A 19515-nucleotide genomic window follows, 5' to 3' on the forward strand; every position below is an offset into this window, starting at 1 on the left:
CTGTGTTGCACCGATGCCTTATTAAGACACCTCATGTTGGTTTTTCTTTGATATATTACCCATCTTTAGATCAAATGAGTACACTGTGGCTTTTTAGGGGACAGTTGGGAACTATGAAAATATCATAATTTGTGCAAATAAAATTAATAAGTTTATATTATGGATGGATTTGGATGAATGAGTAAAATCATAGCTAAAGGTTAGCAGGCTACCTAATAGTATATTCAGCTAGATTCAGGTTGGTATTAGCATAAAGGAAAGTTATGCTAAATAGCGAACGTTGATGACTTGAGCTTATAACGCTGACAGTCACATGGTGCAGAGCATTAGCTGCTTTGTGCTGATAATTCTCACACACTCTTGCTTGTGAATGCAGCACTTTTACCTGTAATGGATAAACTTTTACATCATATCTGTATTGAGGTAAAGGGTCTGAATATGTCTTTCGGAGGCTCACATGTCACACACTCACAGACAACAGTCAATAGAGGAAGAGAATAGACTGGAGGTGCTGACCACAGCATCCTGAATACGTTTTCCTCTTGGCCCCAACAAAGCAAGCATACAGCAGACTGAGCTGTTTCACTGACTGTGTGGGAGAGACAGAGAGAGCTGAGAGTGAAAGGTAACAGTGAGGAAACTCTGTGCACACCTGGTTCCTGCTGTGCTTTACACAGTAGGCAGTGGTGGTTTGAAGGAAAGGTGTTGGTTGCAACCAAACCATTGTAAACCACAAAAGTACAAAGTTGTTTTTCTGTGTAATCATGGCCAATGCTTTACTGTTAGTAGCATCAATATATGAGATACCACAGATGGGACTTACAGAAAATCACATTTACATGAATGACAAAACTCATGCTGTACCTTTAAAGCAGAGGAGCAGTTAAAGGTAACTTTGCTAGTGTCTTGATATTGGATTGGAGTGTGCTTTACTGTCAGGAACTGTTCTTAGATCAATAGGCAACGTCTGTAACACAACACATTAAATACCATTGCCTGCTTCTTCTCACCTACATGACTGGATTTAACTGTTGTGGGGCCCTGGGGCAAAAATGAGCTGCCTCCCTGCCGCAGTGTGTCATCTACGGTTTCGGTGTCTCGCCTATTTGTCATGCGTGACGCATGTGGTTCCGAGTGAAATAGACAGGGAAACGATCTGTTGATAGTGACACTGGCATCATACCAGCAACATTACATAACTGACACCTTTCACTATAGGTTCAATGTCGAGGGTGTGTCTGAATATGTCACACACATGAAAAATGTAAACATTATATTTTTTAACCATTTTAGCAGTTGCATGTTATTAAAGGAGAGAGGGGATGCTACATGTGTACCATAGAGTCATAGCACAAACTCAGTGTAAGATATAATTATATATATAACTGAAGAGGTGAAGGGCAGCATTTTCCCTCTATATCTTAAAAGTCACATGACTTCTGGTATTAGCATAAAGGGCTGTTATGCTAAATAGCTAACATTGATAATTTAAGTTTATTAAGATGACAGTAGCATGGTGCTGAGTGTCTGCAAAGACAGGGCTGGCAGTAGCAGCTCTGCAGCAGGCACACATGTGGTGTGGACACACATGCGTGTCAGCCGCAGCAGCTCAGCCAGGTAGCCGTCACGCACACACAAAGCCGGCAGTGTGTCCCAGGCATCAGGGTCTTTATCATATCAGTTGATATCGTGCTTTAGTGATGCATAATCCCATATTCCCAAAGTTTCAGTTGAATTGCTGTAAACTGATTGCTATAAAATTAACCTGGTGCATTTGAGGGCCCCTGGGGGTCTGTCAATTTTGCAGGTGCACAGGTCTTTGAACACAGACATGAGGCTGTGGTGTGTATAAGAGACCAAACCGGCTTGATCTATTTAATGTACTGCAACCAATAGGGAATTAGTTAATTAGCCTACCTTGCAAACTGACGGTTGCGGTGCACTTTTCTCCTGGTGGATGTTTGTGTGGTGGCTCAATCAGCAAGCCGAGATGAACACGGGACGTGCCGTTGTGAGCAAGTGTCCATTAATGTGCCGACTTCCTCCTGTAGGCACCTGTAAGTGGAGGCTACTGTATAAACAGATAATCAATGACAACATAGTAAAATGCAGATGTAAATATATAGAAGGAAGATGAGAAATTATAATTTTTGACAAATACATTCATGTACATTCATAAAAATGTCCTTACAGCCACTTAAACCCACATACTTTATACCATTTATTACATATTAATGTATAAATGCAATCATATTAGCTAGAAAACGAATGTGTTGTAACTGCTGCCTGGCTATTGGTCAGTGTCACCACCAATGATAGAGCAGTAAGTTTTTGTAACAGGAAATCAAATGATCTGAGTGACTATACGTACAGACAGGGGGCGTTTGTCCAAACACCCGGAGAGTCTCTAAATAATGCACAGCACATGACCTTTACAAAGCTGATCTGTATGCTGTCGCATCACATCATGATGAAATTTCATTTCAATTTGACTTTAACAAAAGCAAATCTGCTGTATGAAAGTAGAATCTGAGTCTTGTTGTCTTCTCACCTTGAAACCACAAAGGGTTAAAACACTTACTTCTCTCTTTCTGCAGATGAAGGAATCCACCCTGCCGGACTGCTGCTCTGACTCATATACGTGTGTGAAGGTGTGTGTGTGCACACAGGAGCCATTTGTGCGCATGACCGAGTGTGTGTGTGTGTGTGTTAATGAGTTGTGTGTATGAGTGACTGTGTGGAAGACATATAATTATCTGAGCATGTGTTTGTGCCAAGCTGTGGAAGGCACCGTACTTTCCGTGTCCTGCAGATGAGCGAACACACACACCCACACACACACACACACACACACAAACGCGCGCGCACAGACACACACACACACACACACACACGATAATAGGAGGAAGAAAATAACAAGCGAGAGTTTGCCTCAGACAGTTACTCAAAAAAAAAAAATCTGTTCTCATTTCACCTCAATTAACTTTTATCCCGGCAAAGTGCAATGACCTGAAATGAGCTAAGAGGCTGCTGATGAACCATATATGGATTTTACAAAAAATGATTATTAGTCTATAGTTTATAAACATATCTCACTAATTCTTGTTAAAAGTACTTAAAAGGAGAATGGAGGACATTTAGTTTACGGTATTATGGTATCTATGTAAACTGGTTCTATGTCTAAGGGTAGAAGTATTAAGACTGCGCATTTAAAGGATGGGGTCACAGTTTTCCATATGAATGTAAAATGCAAATTTGCATATTCATGACATCTTTGTGAGATATTTGCATTCTGCCTTGTGTCAGACGGCTTCAGTCTTTTATCCGTTTGCTTCTCTCCTACTCGCTGTGCTCACATATACTGTATTTTAATACAGCCAATTCTCAGAAAAGATGTTCTCATCCGAGTGGCTCTCACCTCCCTCGCAGTGCAGTGCTGGGGACTGTTCTGCGGAGAGTAGCTAGGTAACAAGATTCGCCATTAGGTGCTTTTTTTTTTTTTTTTTTTTTAAGCGTGGATCCGCTGTTCACGCCAAACCATTTTCAAAGAGAAAGTGCAAATGGAAAAAGTCCAGCACTTGACTGACCAATGGTGTCACTCACTCACTCACATTTAGGGATGTCGCGCTGGACCGGTCCAGCCAAAAATACTGTTTATTCAAAAGTTTATCTGTAAATTAATAATTAATGTTAAAATGAATAATTAATATAGCTAATCTTGTGTGTTTTCTCTACTGTTATGGGATAGTTTAATTTAAAACAAATCCTTGTATAATTGTAATTGTAAATAATGTAAAATTGATCATCTTAATCTGAAAACTAAGAAGTAACAGTTGTCAGTTAAATGTAATAACTTAGTACAATAACGCAATATTTCTGTTGACAAACAAGTACAATATACAATAAATCCCTCATGCAGTTAAATGTAAAAAGATGAAAATGCTTTATTTACAGCAATTAAAACAGCATAATTACAATATTTCAAAATGTACAACAGTATAAACAAAAAAAAAAATCATTGCTACATTTGAACTGGGTCGTTTGGAGTCGTTCATATTAGTTTGTTTCTATTTCTGCACAAACAGGCTCCAATAGATGCATTTCTGTACAGCATTTGCAGCAAAGCACAACACACCTCAGTCTCTCTGGGCCCCCTATACTTCATGTGTTTTAACTTTTTAACAGATCCAATGAAAAAAACAGGAAGAGGAAGTATAAATGTTGCTTTTCCTGTGGACAGATCATTGACTTTGAATTATTCTCCTGTTCCATTAATCCTCGAAGCTCCAACAAATACAAATCACCAGCCAGTAAAAGTAAAATGTCACACAACTGTTTCTGTGCTGCGACACCTACTAAAGTTAGTTGATGAATCAACACATAACTAGGTTTCCATATCAGTTTCAGAAGACGGTAATTCATCTTTCGGTTTCCTCCCTGCCATGCTCTCCTCTCACACTCCAGCTCTAATACAGTACTTCAAAATGAGGTCTAAGGTTTCACATGGCACAATATCACAAATCAACATGCAGTCACAGCGCTCTCAGTGTCACAGCGGCGGAAAAGCAAAGCGAGTAAATTTGGTACACAGGAAGACGAGCGTGAAACGTTTGCATCTCCAAAAGAATATTGTGTGTCACTAATCTGAAATGTTTCATCTTCTTTTACATGAATCTCTACCAGGAAATGAACGACAAGGAGGAAACACGACTAGAAACAGAAAGTAGTGTGATACAGCGTGGTGAAAAGTAAATGTGGACGTAATGACATGAGAAGTTTTAAACTTTAGTGACCGATGAATGAAAATTGGGCAAAAGTAGATTTACCGAGGGGCAGGTTTAAAGGGTTTAAAAAACACTTTGAATGTGGTGCAGTGGTAGTTTGTGTGTTTTTGTGGTTGTCCTGTATCTCTTTGTGGTTGTTTGACTGACTTTCCAACAAGTAATGTCGGGTTGCCAGTCAGATTCTGGCCCCGCCTCTGAGTTTAATCCATCGTTTACAACTGTTTTCTGACTGATTCTGTCCTTTACACATTATTTTTGTGAGACTGTTTTCACGTGAGAGGTGGATCAGCTGGTGAAGTTTCGACATCTGTACAAAAGCAGGTTCTTCTGTCGATTTTATCCACAGAAATAAATCATCCAAGTCTCCACCATGTACTTTATGCGTGCAAAAACATGTGTCAACAAGCTTCAGTTACTGAGCTGACAACCTGACACTAATCCATCGACTCAGAGTAGGATGTTAGAAAATGAAACTCTTGAGGCTGAACAGCTGATTTAACCATTAAAAAAAAAAAAAAAGTGATTTCACAGGTTACAGAGTTGCTGGAATGAGAGTTTGGGAATGATGAAAGCCAGGATCACACTTAATCTGTGATGAATGGCTGTTGACAGGACAACGGAAACACCCAGGAGTGACTCAAACATACTCAGATGAATTTAGTTATTGATTGTGTTACAACAAAACTTCTGTTGCTGTTCTGATTTGCTGTTCCTGTGTGGGTAGCCTCACACGGAGCGGAACTAATTTGTTTTAGACGATTAAATCCAGCACATGTGACACAAATAACAAAACAGTATCTGCAATGTGAAACAGATGAACTTCCAATGAAGAGCAAAGTTTTAAATGCGATTCCTGAATGAACATACTCTGGCTTTCTGATTGATTGGTACCGATCAAAACAACATACAGGATGGCACAAATCTCTTTGGTCAACATTAAAATACAGTGTTTGATGTTTACTACTGTGTGGCAGAAAATGGTGAACCCACACCCAGTCTAGATTATAAATAGTCCTGTTTGGGAGATTAATGCTTTATCTGAAGACAGAAGGCTTCACTGTTGAGGAGTCACTGGTTGGTTTGGCAATTGCACATCTGGTCAAGTTCCCCCACCTAAGATAAAGAGCAGCACAGCACATCCCTCATGCTGAACATGCATATACTCTCAGCCATTTAAGGTGCTTGGGTCATTTTTTTTTTCTCCTTGCATAATTCTTGTTCAACACTGTATCTTTGAACACCTAAAACTGAACAGTTTAACTAAAGAAACTGACGTATTTCAAACGGCATCCTCCAGGTATTTCATATTTTTTGCATATAAGGTTTTCACAAGCTGGGTATCGTCGCTCTGCTTCAGTTTTTAATCAGCTGTAACTGCTATCATGCATTTTAGTAATCACAAGCCAATAAATAAAAAAGTACAGTGACCAGAACTGATATGTTTTAATGAGCACAAAGATAAGAATAAATGTACGTAATCTGAAGCCCGTATCACCACTGTTTGCTGTAACCAGTCAGTAACAAAAACCCCTCTTTGACTCTGTGTTATTCAGTGTTTGGTTTCTGTCCAGAAATCTCTCTCTCTCTCTCTCTCTCTCTCAGAGTGTTTAATGACCTGGCAGGCGTGAGGAGACTTGGCTGGGTCTGAATCACTGCACTAATAAACGGATACCATGACCTTGTCAACAAACCAACACGTCAGCTACATCAGTCCGGCTGCTAATGGTAAATCCAGAGGCTGAGACAGAGAACGGTGGAAGACGGTACTGTTTGATCACTCACTACAGAAAAAGCTGCTTTGACTATTGAAACGTCGTCGAACTAAGGTTTGTAAATGATTGACATAATTTGATTATTCATTTTGTTCATCATGTTGTTCTTTTGAGTTTCACTAATTGGGCAGCTCAGTAACAAGTATTAAAATCTCATCGTTGCATTAACAAGTGAAATAATCTGCTCCTGCTTCTGAACATTAACGTGCAAAATCTTTGGTTTTTAATGCTGAATACAACCGGAGCAAAGAGGAAAATGAAGCCTCTTAATGCTTTTTACTGTTTTTTTTCTCTAAGAATCCATGTACACAGATAGTATTTGGTGATAAAAGTGATTCTGAAATTCTTGGATATATTTCATGAAACACTTTAGTGTGTGTATGTGTGTGGAGGACCATGTGCCTAGTGGCTGTAGTGGTTACAGAAACACACAGGCTTTCCTGTATAAAACAAAGCTAGAGTATCAGTCACTCGGAGGTTGGCACAGTATCAATATACTAATATCAGTGGGTCATTTTTTATTTGTTTTTTTATAAACATCTATCTGGGCAGGTTCACTTTACACATGAACAAGTTATACTGTCTATGTTGTACCAATTGCTGTTTAATAAGTTGTAAAGTACTCTTGAAATCCATGGATAAAACATTAATTTTGCAATTTTCCAAGACTAGAAATTTCTATAATATGCATGTTTGTTCAGAAAACTTCAGCAATCTTTGTGCATCTACTTAAAGTACCTTTGAAGGAATAAAAATCTGGATTACTGATACCTGATTACATATTTGATGAAGCAGGAGCTGCTGTAGATAAAACTTGATGCAGGGTATTAGAATATGACACAAAACAAAATTGACACTTTATGATTAATGCAGACAAATACAATATTAAGCTAAATTCAAACTTAATTCATTTTCAGGGCAAGTTGGGTAGTTTTAATATTTTACCTGCTGATCAGTCCAGAGCGCTTTATTCTTCCCCTGCCACAGGAATTATATACAGTCCCAATTATTTGTTTTTGCAAGCAGAGATCTACTTTTCTGGTGATAATGATTGTCCCTCAGATTATTTCTGCTCTACAAACCAAATACTAGAATTTGTCAACAGCATGAATATTATCCTGGACAAGCAGGTTAGTTGCTAAGGACCGCAACAAATATTTCATTACCCACCTCACCTCTCCCTGGAATCTTAATCTAGTCTGAATCGGGCTTTACTTGTAAAACTCTGTATCTGTGTGATTTAGTACAAAATTTAGGCATAATACATTTATGTGGCTGAAAATGCTGATGTACAGTTGACTCTAAGAAGACGTGTATTTCATGGTAACAGAAAGTTGGATAAAACAGTAGTTTCTGAACATTGTGTGCCAAAAATTTGGCCCAGTTGTGTCCCACACAGGTCATGAGTCTGTGGCATGCTGGATCCTCGCGTGACAGGAGTGCAAGATCATTTTTCCTGGACTGAGATCTTCAGAGGGAAAAGTTTGGGGAAAATTTTGTTAACCAGACCTAGGTACTTTAACAACCCTGGGTCTGCAGAGTTGATCACCCAGGGAACTCATAAGCTCTGTACAAAAAAAAAAAAAAAAACCTTAAAAGAAGCTAAAACAAAAAAAAGGAAACTGTACAAGGCACAATTGAATTTCCAAAGGTGTCATTTTGTAGAGAGGCATGTTTAGGTGACATGACTGCCTCTGCACTGGAAAGGAGTGCAAAATCCTGGCTCTTTGGTAGCATTGCAAAGGTATAGAGACCGTGAAGCAAAAATACAGGTGCAAAAACAAAAACACAGGCGTTTTTAGAGTTCCTTGAATGTGTTAACAAATAATCTCCATCAAAATGAGTCATGAGACATGAGTCCAACGTCTCCTTCCTCATTTGCAAAAGAGAAAGATGGAGAATAAAAATGACGTCCCCCAAAACAAAATGAAGATTCAAGATGTGATGGATCCGACAACACAGATACATTATTTAAGAAAAAAATTGCTACGTCTGCTGGGTTTTCCAAAGACTAAACCTGAGAGTGGTCCGGGCTGTTCGTACTGCTGTGGTAGTAGATTATTCGTCCGATCACGAGGAGCAGGAGGCCCACGCACAACAGCACGGCAGGCTCCTGGTGGATTTGTGGCAACTGGTTCGGATGGATCACAACATGTCTATGTCCACCTGCCACCCCCTGCAACAAGAAGGAGAGAGAGAGAAGAAGAAGAAGGGATGTTACAGTAGTAATGAGAGAAATATCCAGCATCCAGTGACCAAATGAAACAGGAAGTAGTTTGAACACAGTAAGAGTCCAGCAGTAAGGATGCTGATGTTCAGGGAAGTCGATGTATACAGACATTAATGTTCAACTATGATGATCTATGCAGTTTCCATTGACAACAACTACAGATTTAACATATTGAACAGCACATCTGGTTCAGTTCAGGAAGTTGTCCAGATTAATCATTTTTGCTTTTGCGTACTGCGTTTTCATTTCACAAAACATTCTGAGTGTGTTGTGATATACGTCAAATCTTCATATATACATACTGTATGTTTACATCCACAGGAAGCAGGTAAGTACAGTGTGATTTCTTTAAGTCAGTGTGTGTACGAATGCATATGCGCAACATGGTGTGTGTGTTTGTGTGTGTGCGTGATGTTCTTAATTGAATGCAACCATTAAACATTACTGTTGGATTTAATAACTGATCGAACCTCCTTTGGCAGCAGTAACCCCAAACACGATTAAACTCACCTTTATGTGTAAAATTGGCGACACGCCCCTTTAAAAATCAGCTAACTACCTCATGAACTACTGAACTCTTAATATTATCAGATTACAGACAGAGGAGTGACACCGAGTCCAGCTGACTTTCTCCAGATTTCTTCTTCAAACTCTGATTGGAGGCTCGTTCAAGACCAATGGGCCAATGAGAGCTGAGTTTACAGAAAGCTGAAGCAGGTCAGGCTGAGTCTGGTTTGATTCACATCGAATTGTGCAAGGTCTCGTTAGAATCATCTACCAAAGTAATCAAATCCTGGCTAACCCGTGCAGGTCAAGTCCTGGCGCACTTCTTCCATAAAACATTTCATCATCTTCAAGTAGAGAATTGGACTAGTAAATGAAATCACCTGCTGTAGTTCTGGTTCGGACTCTAATAGTTCATTGACATTGTGTGGCCCAGCTGGCTTTCCTGTCTCTTGCCATTAACAACACCGTTCCACAGTCATTCCAACACATTTGGCACGCCGTCGACTGAAACAGGTGTTTGCTTTTCTTTTCTCTTCTCAATCCCTGCAGTCGGCAGCCCTGTGCCTTGGCCTCGGTCCATCACTGCGGCAACAGCAGCTTCTGCCCCATTGACAGAAGAGAAAGGACATTTCCCCTGGGTGGACACACACCGGGAAGCCCAGCCCCGAAAAAACACAACAAGGTTCCTGTTGCTGAGGAAAAGTGGGAAGGTGGGTGGAGATCTCCACAGTGAATGAAAAAAAAGTATCTGGTAACTCCATTTACACCAAGTAACACCTCTAATAATAGCAGGGGAAATTTCAACTCAAACGAGAGATTTTGCTGTTATTTTGAGGCCAAGTTACTTACCATATTTCCCTATTAGTTCGATTTCAAACCCATGTTAGGAACAAAACATGGGTTTCACTGAGAACTCTTCTCGTTAAATTAATGAACTTGTAGTAAAAGAACAAAAATAGCTCCAACTGGCCGAGAGCAGAAGGCTGTGGCTGAACTCTGTAGCTCTCAGCTGAGAAATCTTGGAGCTGTTTCAATGTTTAAAAAAGATTCAATCCTCAACTGCTGTTTGCTCTAATAAATAAAACTTAAAAAAAGGAAACCTAACGCTCTGACTGAAAAATTTACAAGACTAACCAAGACATTTACTAGCGTAGGAATCAGTTTTTCCGCTGGAAGATGGATGTCCTGTTTTGGCACGAAGCCCTTCAAATACAGCCCAACCGGATGGACTGTACAATACCATCCAGACATCAACTGGCATAGAATAAGCCTTTTTGCCCCAGGGCGAGACTGTACTCTGAAAAACAGGATCTTTGCGGACGAGAGAGAGAGAAAGGAATATCAAAGCTGTGTGGTTAGATTCAAAAAGCGAGCCAAAAGCCACAGAAACCTCTAATGCCAGAGGAGGAAACAGGTGAGGGGAAGACTCGTTAACTATGTGATGAATCACGATCTGTTTCCAATTCTGCTTTTGATTATCACCAAATCAAACAAACAGGTTAGAAATGACCAAGGAACCGCCAGAATATTGATTCGAACAAGACTCTGATTTCCTTCTCAGAACCATTTTGACAAGTCTGATGGATTCATGGACTCGTGGAGAAAGAAATCCACTATGGAAGAGGCAGAAAGACTCACATCCACAGTAGTGATACAATGAACCTGGAAGACATCTTGACTCTCCCATTCACATATATCGACTCAAACACTGGAGGCACGCACGATGCCATTCATTGTGAATGGAACCTCCAGATAACGTTGCTTATGGATAACATACATAAGCAATGTTAGCATTGTCATTGTGAGCATGTTAGCATGCTGACCATTTGGTTCAAAGCACCGTTGTGTACACTTTCACAGAGCTGCTAGCATGGCTGCTCTTGGTGGAAAAATCATTTTAATCTGACAAGACATTTTTTTCCTTCTTTTATGAGATTTTTCATCATGTTATGAACTTTCTAACTATGAACCAACATTTGAAGAGACACCAGTAAAGGAAGCACCGAGCTAAAACCAAGACTCCATTTCCCTGAGTGTCATGGCGGGATTGTTGTGTTTGGCAGTGAAGTGAAGAGCAAACTCTCCAAACACTGATTTCATTTCCACAACTTAAACTTCTGCCATTATCATAAATCAAGCTTCATGTGGGTGTGGAAGAGGTGAACACCCATTAAATTCAAAGCCTCACCTTTGTTTTGAGTAGAAAGTTGCAGTGGATTTTCAACAGACAAAAAAGCAGTGTAAGAAGTAAGGGGTTACAATTTCAGTGATTTATTTTCTCAGGTTACACCATTTCTGGCCTTTAGATATGTAATTATACTTTCTTGTTGTGGAAACATTGACATTATTGTTATTAATGTTCATTTGCTTACAGCAGTGTTTATCATTTTTGCACATTAGAGACATCTCTCTCCTCAAAGCAGCTTTGGAAGACAGACACACAAGGTTTGTGGTTTTTGAGCTGGCACAGTTCCTGTGCTCTTTCCTCACCTCATGAACCGCTGTAATGATCCGACTGTCAAGATGGTCTGAAGCTTGAGGAGTGAGGGAAGAGACCGTGCAGGCAAATTTATGAGTCGCAAGATACAAAGCAAACTTACTGAAAGCTTGTTTCACTACTGCAGGTTGGATTTGTTGATCTATTGATACATGGTCAGGCCTATTTACATGGTGAGGTATCTGACCATGTAAATAGTAAAGGGGATAGTTTTTTTTTCTTTTAAACAATTGTTTTCAGGTGCAAAAAGTGTGAATTTTAAACTCCATCATGAATTTCTGACTAAACCAAATTGCACAATGCCACTTCTTGATGTCCTGCCATATTATATTTTGCTCCATAGTCGTGGTTGCCGCTTGCTATATTTCAAATCTACCGCTAATGAAAGGAGAAATTGTCAATGACAGCATAACAGGAGGATGTGGTGTACCTGGGAGGAGCTGAGACTCTTCTATGTGGTTTAACACAACTGAGGCGTTTACTTCTGACCAGCATCTGTGTTCAGTGTATCAAAGCAGCTCTGGATCAGATGGTGAGTGATCAGATTATTGTCTTACATTTTCACCTTAATAGTGTTAGATGAGAAGATTGATATCCCTATCATCTACGCTTTAAGTATGATGCTTGATCCTGAAGGCTATTAGCTTAGCTTAAGATAAATACTGGATGCAGAGGGAAAACAACTAGCCTCGCTCTGCCCAGAGGTAAAAAGCAGCACCAGCAACGTTAACATGTTGTATCTTGTTTGTTTAATTCAAACACAAACAGAAATGTCAAAAGTATTACAGTAAGTCAAGTGTTCTGGCAAGACAAATAACTGCCTATGTTCAAAAACACCATGCAGACAATAGGGCTGCTCTGTTATTTGGGTGATTGGTCGTATTTCACAGTCAGGCTGAGAGGTATGATTTCCACTGCAATCAGAAGCAGATGTACTCCTCAGCTGACAAACTGCAGGCTGAGAGTCTGACGTGAAGCCAAAACCAGTTTCACCAAACACTCTTGATTTTCAACCTTAAACCTAAGGATTACAGAAAAGGAAATACACACACATGCACACACAGACTCACACTGGTGGATCCTCTAATAGTTTCCTCATTTGAACTCTTACCTCAAATAACCTCTTCCATCATTTGAGAATAGAAAACCTGCTGCCACAAATCATTTTCCTACTGTCACTGCAACTCTGCAGGCTTCTAACAAGGAGTTCATCTCGCTCGCTCGCGCACACACACACTCACACACACAGGCACCAACATGTACAGGACATGCACACACATACAAACAATAATGTTAGTGTGTGATAGACATGCAGGAAAGAAACATCTACAACACAAATGAAAAACCGAGCGGGCTGTCAGCCAAGTAAACTTAGATAATGCAATCAAGTCAGACAGTAAGTCGGTGCACCAGTGATGCAACCACACAGTCATTCCATCAACCAGTCAAACAAGATGAAACAATTCATGCACAACATCTGCAGATCTATTTTAAAGGATAATGCTGATTGCACATTTTATCCAAATGACTACAGATTGAGTTTTGTAAAAAAAAAAAAAACACATTTCCTTTTTCCTGCACTTCAGGCACCAGTTGGTTTCCATTCATTTGAGATGAAACTTGACATATGGCAGGTGTATGAATCCATCCTAATGAAAACCATGTTGCATTTATTTTACATCAGTGATATTACTTTAATGCAATTAAAAGTTTAAATGTATAAGTCTTCGTGTGTGATGAGTCATGCACTGCAGCTGTAAATCATGTTGTAATGTGATGTTCACTTTTCTTCCATCTCCAGTATTTGCCATATTTTTTGTATCTGGGTTTAAAAGCTGCTACTGATTCTGCCCAAAGACACATCTCTGATGCAGAGGTCTCAAATTTCTCATCTCGGTTTCTTGCTCTTCTTCTTGTCTCTTTCTTTTCACAGTGGAAACATTGAGTCAGCCCGTTCCAAAAAGCTCATGTGATTTTGTTTGGTCACCACAACTTACTATGCTGCCTCTCAAAAATAGCTCTCTAAACAAGGCTACACTTACAAGCACCAAGCACCAAACACACAGACACACACACAGACAACACACACTGGAAACTGATTATTTTTCTGTCCTTCTCACTCTTACCAGTTCTCTGCTTCTTAGTGCCACTATGGAAACCTCCCCAAACAGTAAACATCTGTCTGCACATTACTGTTTATATGCAAACCCACACACAGAAGTTGCATTAATGATGTTGTGGTTTTCAATCTGACTGATGACCTCCATCACGTCACAGCTTCTTTTGTTATATATCGCTTCTATCCTTCTCCTCAAACGTTTGAGGCAAGATTTGTGACTGCAAAACAACAAGCCGAGCGTCATTTAAAATGCAAAACAAGGTGCTTTTTGCATGGAAAGTGAAGGACCGTCTTTCTCTAGCTCTTTGTCTATGACGCACAAGCAGCACAAGCCAGTGACACCCGACTGGTCCACAGTGTTCCTCAGGGTTTATTTCTGTCTTCAGGACAAAGGGTTTTACCTCCTACTGAAAGATGACAGAGTGTGTGTTGGAGTTTGTTTGAGTGTGTTGAAGTGTGTGTGTATGCGTGTGTTTGTATGTGTGCCTGTGTGTGTTTTGGCAGGATAATTAGACCTTGTGCTTTGCTCTCTGAGAGTTCTTTAACCACAGGGCTGAGCCATAATGAATCTACACTGTCACGGACACTAGACTGTTACACCACAGACACAGACACAGACACACACACACACACACACACACACACACACACACACACACACACACCCGGTACAGATGTTTGAAAACAAACATGCACACATAATCACGCACATATTGTGTAAATGTTTAACTGAGACAGAGCAGGAGAGAGAGAGAGAGGTTAGATTAAATGAGGACAAAGGTAGAGAGAGACTGAAACACAAATAAGACATCATTATACAGGTGATTACACACCGCTGTACATATATTCCTGACAATTGCTCACTTCAATAGTGTTTCTATGTAAAAGTATTTTTAGAAAGTGCTTTGCTAATTTCTCAGGCAGTGAATGAGCTGAACCGAGAGGAAACACCTGTGTGTTTGTACGTGAATGTATCTGAGATGATGCGAGTCATTTTACAGCCTGCGGTGATGCGGCTCTGCCTCTTGGCTGACGCCTTCAGACAGTGACACTGAATAAAGCTTCTTTTGTCTTTTGTTAACAGCGGCAAACAGTATCTACATACGCCCGATGATAAATTCGCCATGAATGTGTTGACGTAATTTCATGGCAATCCTTCCAATAGTTGTCAAGACATTTCAGCAAAAAGCAAAAATGTCAACCTTCACACTCAAGGGATCACCAAAATCTGTAGGATTCATCCTCTGTGGACCACAAATGTCTGCACAAAATTCAAGGCAATGCATGTAAAAGAAAAAAAAATTGCCATTTTTTTTCCTGTGAATTACCTCTAAATGTGTTTAAAATAAAGTGCAGAAAGATAAATAACTCCTTACTTAAACCGCTCACATCTGGTATGACACATGCGAGCTGTGAAACGGGCTGCACGCAGATATTTCTTCCATTTTGAGGTTAGAAAGTGTGGGAATCACTGCTCTAGGGTCCAGACGGAGGTGTTCGGGGGCAACCACACTAGTTGCCTGAGTCACCCCAAATTCACCTCAGGGCCAGATATGATTCATGATGATTAACCTACCCTGCCGAGCCTGTTTGACGACGTGCGTTGTTCATGGCATTGTTGAGAACTTCTTGAAATTTCCTTTTGCTCAGAAACTTTCTTAAGTTCCTCTCCGGTCTTTCAACACTCAGATTCAGTTTGGGAGATACTGTATAATTCCTCCAGTGTGTCTGGGTTTGATCCAGGATTCTGATAGGGATCACGCAAAGCAAACTGAGCCTTAGGTGACCTGGGAAGGGGACCTTGCATGGTGAAGGGCAGGGAGTCGGCTTGATGCTTGCCAAGCAGGGGACATTATCAGATCATATTTAAGAGTTGAGTTTTACGGATGGAGGAACTCTGCGGTTAAAACATTTTGTCTCCTCAAACGCAACGACAGTTAGCAACCCCTGTTACGCTAGATGTTTCTTTTTACTTGATAGCGGAGGAGTGAACTGTGTGGAGATTTACGCTATCCTCCCAGGACATAATCCCTCACTGGCCTCCCACCAGTTAACACAGCTGTGTTCAACCACTGCTGGGAATTGAACACAGACCTCTGAGGTGGTGTCCAAGCGTTTTGCCCCCATTTCTATAGCCATGTGTTTATTTTGTGCAGTCACGGTTAGAAGGGGATTAATGATGATTGTTCAATCTTAGCACAAAAAACTGAACTGAATGTTCTTGCTTTGTCTCACTGACAAACAATCTTCTATCGTCTTATACTAATGACTAAGTGTGTGATTAAAATCTGAAAAACCTGAAAAACATCTCATGTTACTGCAGTTATGAAATCATATGTGACCATGCATGAGCACTTGTCCAAAGCAACACCAACACCTGGCTAGAGAACAGGGAACAAGCCTTGCTGTTCCTCTTTTCTCTGCCTCTTCATTGTTCTGCAGCATGAACAGGCACACGTGCAGAGGCTTTCTGGATTGTTCTGTACCCAGGTTAACCCAGGTTAAGACACACACAAACATACACACACACACTTCTCTTTCTCTTTCTGTCTTCAGTCAGTGTGACAAGGCGTTGAGTCACAGACTCGACTCATCACGATCTCACATATTTCTACAGCCTCCCTCTGCTCTCCTCTGCAGCTCAGGGGCCAGACCAGCTTTGCCTTGCATGACTCTTGGCGGGTTTTGTAACCCAGCGCGTGGGATTTTCCATATACAAGGAATGAATTCAATTCTTCCTGAAGGGGCTGAGTGATACTGCTGTCAGCCAAGTGGTGTAGCGCAGGGTACACGCAGGTGTACGGTGTATACCCCTTATTTTTCAGTCGACATTGTGTATACCCACTTCTACATCCCCCCTGGTGTGCATCATTCAGTAATGAATCATTCTGTTCAGTATGACCTGCCCTACTCTGCCTCTGATTGGCTAGTACCTGTTGCCTTCGTTAGTTGCCTCGGTTAGGTTTGGGCATGAAGAGTGATGATTGGTTAGGGTAGAAATATCAGGGTAAGCCAATCAGTGGCAGAGTAGGGAGGTTATGCCTTCGTTTTGTCATCCTGGGAAAAAAAAAAAAAAAATTGGTTTATAACTCACTGCAGATAGTACGAGGTTAAATCGACTTTGAGGTAATAATTAGTTTAACAGATTATGACTGAGTTGGGGAGAGCCATTTCCTGAAATACACTGGGCTTAAAAGTAGGCTACACTCAGTCATCTGTTACCAGGGCAATCGTTGCTTCCAGTTTTCATGTGTGGATGGATTAAGGAACAGTTCATTCAAAATGCATAATTGTGCAGCTTTCTCGCCAAATACTCTGCGCAAGTATTGATCAGCTTCTCTTCTGTGGCAAATGTTAATTTCATGAGTCTTTTCCCTGAAGTCGAAGCAGCAGAAGTCAAGTGACAGTGTGAAAGTACTAGGCTACTGGCCCATTTTTTTAAATGTCGTTGTTGATAAATGCCCTGCATCTATCTATTGCTGGATGGGCTGCTTTAAAAGAAAAAGGGTAATAAATTAAGAGTATACCAACTTCACCAGGCTTCACTAAACCACTGTCTGTGTCTAATTTGGTGAAATGTTCAAGGAGGGTGTTGACAGTATATTTGATCATGCAGAAGGCAGATAAATGCAGTGACTGATCAGTGCAGATGCAAGAGGGCAGAAAGGGTTAACTGTCTTCTTGTTTCATGCTCATTAGCAGCTAGAAGGTTCAACACAATCACAGAAGCACATTTCAGACTTCGTTGGAGAGTTGTAGCTCTATAGCTATTAAGCTTTTGACACTGAGGGAGCTTTTTAAGCCCTTCACTGGGATACAACAGTCTTGTCATGCCTTTTCTTGACTTCTATTTATTAATCCATTTCTCTGATGAGATTTAAGTGAACTCACTCCAGCACTGATTTTTTTTTTTTGTTGCTCTTCCCCTCTGGCTTCCCAAAGCTCCCGTCAGCTCTTTGATAGAGGAGTAAATAAAACTGTGATGATGCAACATGCAGAAATGTTGCCAAGGAAACAGAAGCCAAGAGGAAATGAAATCTTATTGCAGCTACACAACTTTACAACACACCAAGACTGACTGACTGATGCGTAAACTGCAGCATTCAGAGGATTTTTATTCCCTGGGATAATTGGATTATCTCCTCAGTAACGCTGCAGTCAGACTACTGTAACTGTCATTTCATGTCATAATCAGAGCTGAATAACTCAAAACACTCAACTCACGTATTCTCTTAAATTTGATTTTTTTTCTTTTTAAGCGCAAACAAGCTGAAAAATATTCAAACCTCTTTTTCAATGGTGTGGAGGGTATCTTTGATATCTAACAAATGCAAACCTAATTTGCTCGCTTTAAGTCATCTTTCTCGTAGCTTCTTGCACATGACCTCGCTTCTTCACCAACAGTAAGCGGACCAAAGTGAAACCAGCAGCAGGAATGTGTATCATATCACATACAGAAACAGGGAGGACCTGGTTGTAAAAACACTGCTCCATAGCACTACTAGTGGACAAACCTCTCTACTCCACCTTAAAGTAAAAAACTGTCTTTACTGTGTCTCCATCTTTTAATCGCTACAAGTAGTGAAAGTGGAATTTATTTGCATTTCCTGTCTAATTAATTCAACACAATAAAAGCAAATAACTGTCATCTAGCAATAAAGAGCCAGCATTCACAAACACCTCCATGTATTTACATCAGGAACAAGGAAGTAATCAGTGACACTGCTGCTACTGAAGCTGAGCAAATAAGCTCCACTTTTATAATGTGAGCAGTCTCTAAGCTTCTCTGGGCCTCACCACATTTAAAACACTCAATTTGTACCACTAAGTTTTGTTTTTGTTTCTATCCCACTGCTGGAAACTGGCTGAGGGCTTTTGTTGAGGAGAATGGATCTGCTTTTTTCCCCTCTGTGTTCAACAGATCCATCCTCTGCTCCTCCACTGTCTGTTTTTTTTTTTTTTTTTTGTATCATATGGCTGTTTTCTTGTTTTTTGTTTTGAGGTTTTTTAACTGCAGTGGTTACTGTGGCATCTTCATTTTCAGCAGCTTCAGGCCGTCTTCTTAGTTATTTTCTGATCAAAAGTCATTTCGTTTTTCTCACCCCGAGCGTAGTGGAAATAACCAGCTGGTCACAGGCTCCCTCAGATCACCCACGGCAGGATTTAAGGGACATTTTAGTTCTGGCGCTCTCTCTTTTATCTCATGTCCTGCTGAGCACATTGCTCACTTTAGCAACATCTTGCTTTGCATCCACACAGTTAAACAGCTGTTGCCTTGACTTGATTTGGGCTTTGTTTGGATTTCTGTACTGCAGCGGTTTGATAAACACTGACTAATCAATTTTTAAAATATATAAATAAAACCTTATCCCAATAATAACAAAATGAAGTTGGATTTGATAAAAGTCATTTACATGTTAGCAAACCACAGACTCCTGTCAGCCAATCAGCTGTCAGCATTTTGCTCAAGAGCTCCACAGTTGTGGTTGCGGGTGGTTTCTCTCTACTCTACCCCCCCTCCACCACCACACACCCGCACACACCCGCACACACCCGCACACACACCCGCACACACACCCACACACACACACACACACACACACACA

At 40.5% G+C, this 19515-nt stretch overlaps 1 protein-coding gene across 2 annotated transcripts in view; it reads right to left on the bottom strand.

Annotated features, from left to right (window-relative positions):
• Positions 1 to 3919: 3919 nt before the first annotated feature.
• The window catches only part of bcl2l11 (BCL2 like 11), a 24483-nt gene continuing 8887 nt past the window's right edge, over positions 3920 to 19515 (bottom strand). For both annotated transcript variants that reach the window (XM_023415704.2, XM_087176459.1), the window contains exon 4: positions 3920 to 8732. In XM_023415704.2, the coding sequence (XP_023271472.1) occupies positions 8568 to 8732 (165 nt within the window). In that variant the 3' untranslated portion in view covers positions 3920 to 8567. The remainder of the gene's footprint in view (positions 8733 to 19515) is intronic.

Source organism: Seriola lalandi, unplaced genomic scaffold (assembly GCF_002814215.2).
Source record: "Seriola lalandi dorsalis isolate HSWRI2012SDOR001 ecotype SW California unplaced genomic scaffold, Sedor1 jcf7180002054556, whole genome shotgun sequence".
Taxonomy (NCBI): Eukaryota; Metazoa; Chordata; class Actinopteri; order Carangiformes; family Carangidae; genus Seriola; species Seriola lalandi.